Source organism: Charadrius vociferus, unplaced genomic scaffold (assembly GCF_000708025.1).
Source record: "Charadrius vociferus isolate BGI_N301 unplaced genomic scaffold, ASM70802v2 scaffold147, whole genome shotgun sequence".
Lineage (NCBI taxonomy): Eukaryota > Metazoa > Chordata > Aves > Charadriiformes > Charadriidae > Charadrius > Charadrius vociferus.
In genome coordinates this window covers 6786403-6788070 of record NW_009649570.1, presented here as the reverse complement: position 1 = coordinate 6788070, position 1668 = coordinate 6786403, and the positions used below count along the sequence as shown (strand labels likewise).

Genomic DNA, 1668 nt, shown 5'->3' with positions numbered 1-1668 from the left:
CACGTCACTGGCAGCACCTCTCCCTGCCTTGCGTGGGGCTGTGTCTGCTCCATGCCCCATGGGCACACAGGCTTGGTCCCGGGCAGCACCGCCACGGTGGGGCTGAGGCTATTGGGGGTGGCCCAGCTGCCACCCTCCCTTCTGTGGCCCAGGGTCTTTGCAACCCTCTCCCCCCTGCGGCTGGGGGCACCGAGGCTCCCTCTGGTCACACGTGGGACAGTGGGACCTGCTTGTGGTAGGAGGCCATGCTGGGCAGCACTGTCCTGCCTGCCAGCGCCGGGCTGGCCTCGCCATACACAGAGGCACCCGCTGGCTTCCTGGCCTGGCAGCAGCGGGCTGTGAAGCGCCTCCAGGACTCGAGTGTTTTGCCGGACCAGATCCAGACACCGGAGGTGATGCCCACCACAAGGCACATGAAGTACTTGAGCATGAAGACGGCGTAGTCGGGCTTGGGGCGGTGGGGGTCCCCCGGGCAGGAGCAGTTCTGCGCCCGCTCCCACGCCTCACGGTTGTGCTGCTCGTAGATGTAGCAGGCGATGACGATGGTAGCGGGCACGGTGTAGAGCACAGTGAAGATGCCAATGCGGATCATCAGCTTCTCTAGCTTGTCAGTCTTGGTGCCGCCCTGCTTGATCACGCTGCGGATGCGAAAGAGCGAGATGAAGCCGGCCAGCAGGAAGAGGCTGCCAGTAAAGAGATAAACCACCAGCGGTGCCCGCACGAAGCCCCGCAGGTTCTCCAGGCTCTGATTGCCCACGTAGCAAACCCCGGCCACTGGGTCGCCATCCACGGAGCTGAGTGCCAGTACAGCGATAGATTTGGCGCTGGGGATGAGCCAGGCAGCCAGGTGGAAGTACTGGGCATAGCTAGCGATGGCCTCATTGCCCCACTTCATGCCAGCTGCCAGGAACCAGGTGAGGGACAGAATGACCCACCAGATAGAGCTGGCCATGCCGAAGAAGTAGAGGAGAAGGAAAACCACGGTGCAGAGGGCAGGACCTGTGGTCTCATAGTGGATGTGGTGGTGCTCCGGGTTGCAAGCCACGTTGGCATGCCCTGCCACCAGCCGCACGATGTAGCCCACGGAGACGAAGAGGTAGCAAGCAGAGAGGAAGATGATGGGGCGCTCAGGGTACTTGAAACGTTCCATGTCGATGAGGAAGGTGGCCACGGTGGTGGAGGTGGAGAGGAAGCAGAGAATGGACCAGAGGCCGATCCAGAAGGTGGCGAAGGTCTTCTCATCCTGCGTAAAGTAAGGCTGGTAGCAGGGAATGGCACAGTTGGGCACCTGCCCAGTCCTGATGCGGTTGTACAACGGATGGGACTCCTTGGAGATGGGGATCAGGGGCGCCTTGCACTTGCAAGTCCGGCCGCAGTCCGGCCCCGAGGGGCGCTGCCCGCCGAGCGGCGTCAGGTTTTTGGCCACGTCCTTGGCCGGGCGCGTGGGCTTCCCGAAGAAAGGCGGCAGGGTGGTGGCTTCCGTGTGGTTGTATCCCATGCAGAGCACCTCGGTGTCCCCCAGCACGGGCAGGCTGTCGCAGCTCATCCTCTCGGGCCAGGCGAAGCCGTACTGCTGCATGATGGGCGAGCAGCCGGCCTTGGCCCGCTCGCAGACGGAGCGGCAGGGGGGCAGCGGCTTGGTGTAGTCGGGCAGGCAGATGGGGGTGT

The 1668-nt window shown here is 63.6% G+C and overlaps 1 protein-coding gene across 1 annotated transcript; it reads right to left on the bottom strand.

Moving 5' to 3' along the window:
- Positions 1 to 205: 205 nt before the first annotated feature.
- FZD5 (frizzled class receptor 5) lies at positions 206 to 1663 on the bottom strand (the record flags this gene model as incomplete). Its single annotated transcript, XM_009890243.1, has 1 exon — positions 206 to 1663. A coding segment is annotated over one exon (1458 nt), but the record flags the coding sequence as incomplete, so codon positions are not given.
- Between the last annotated feature and the right edge of the window lie 5 nt (positions 1664 to 1668).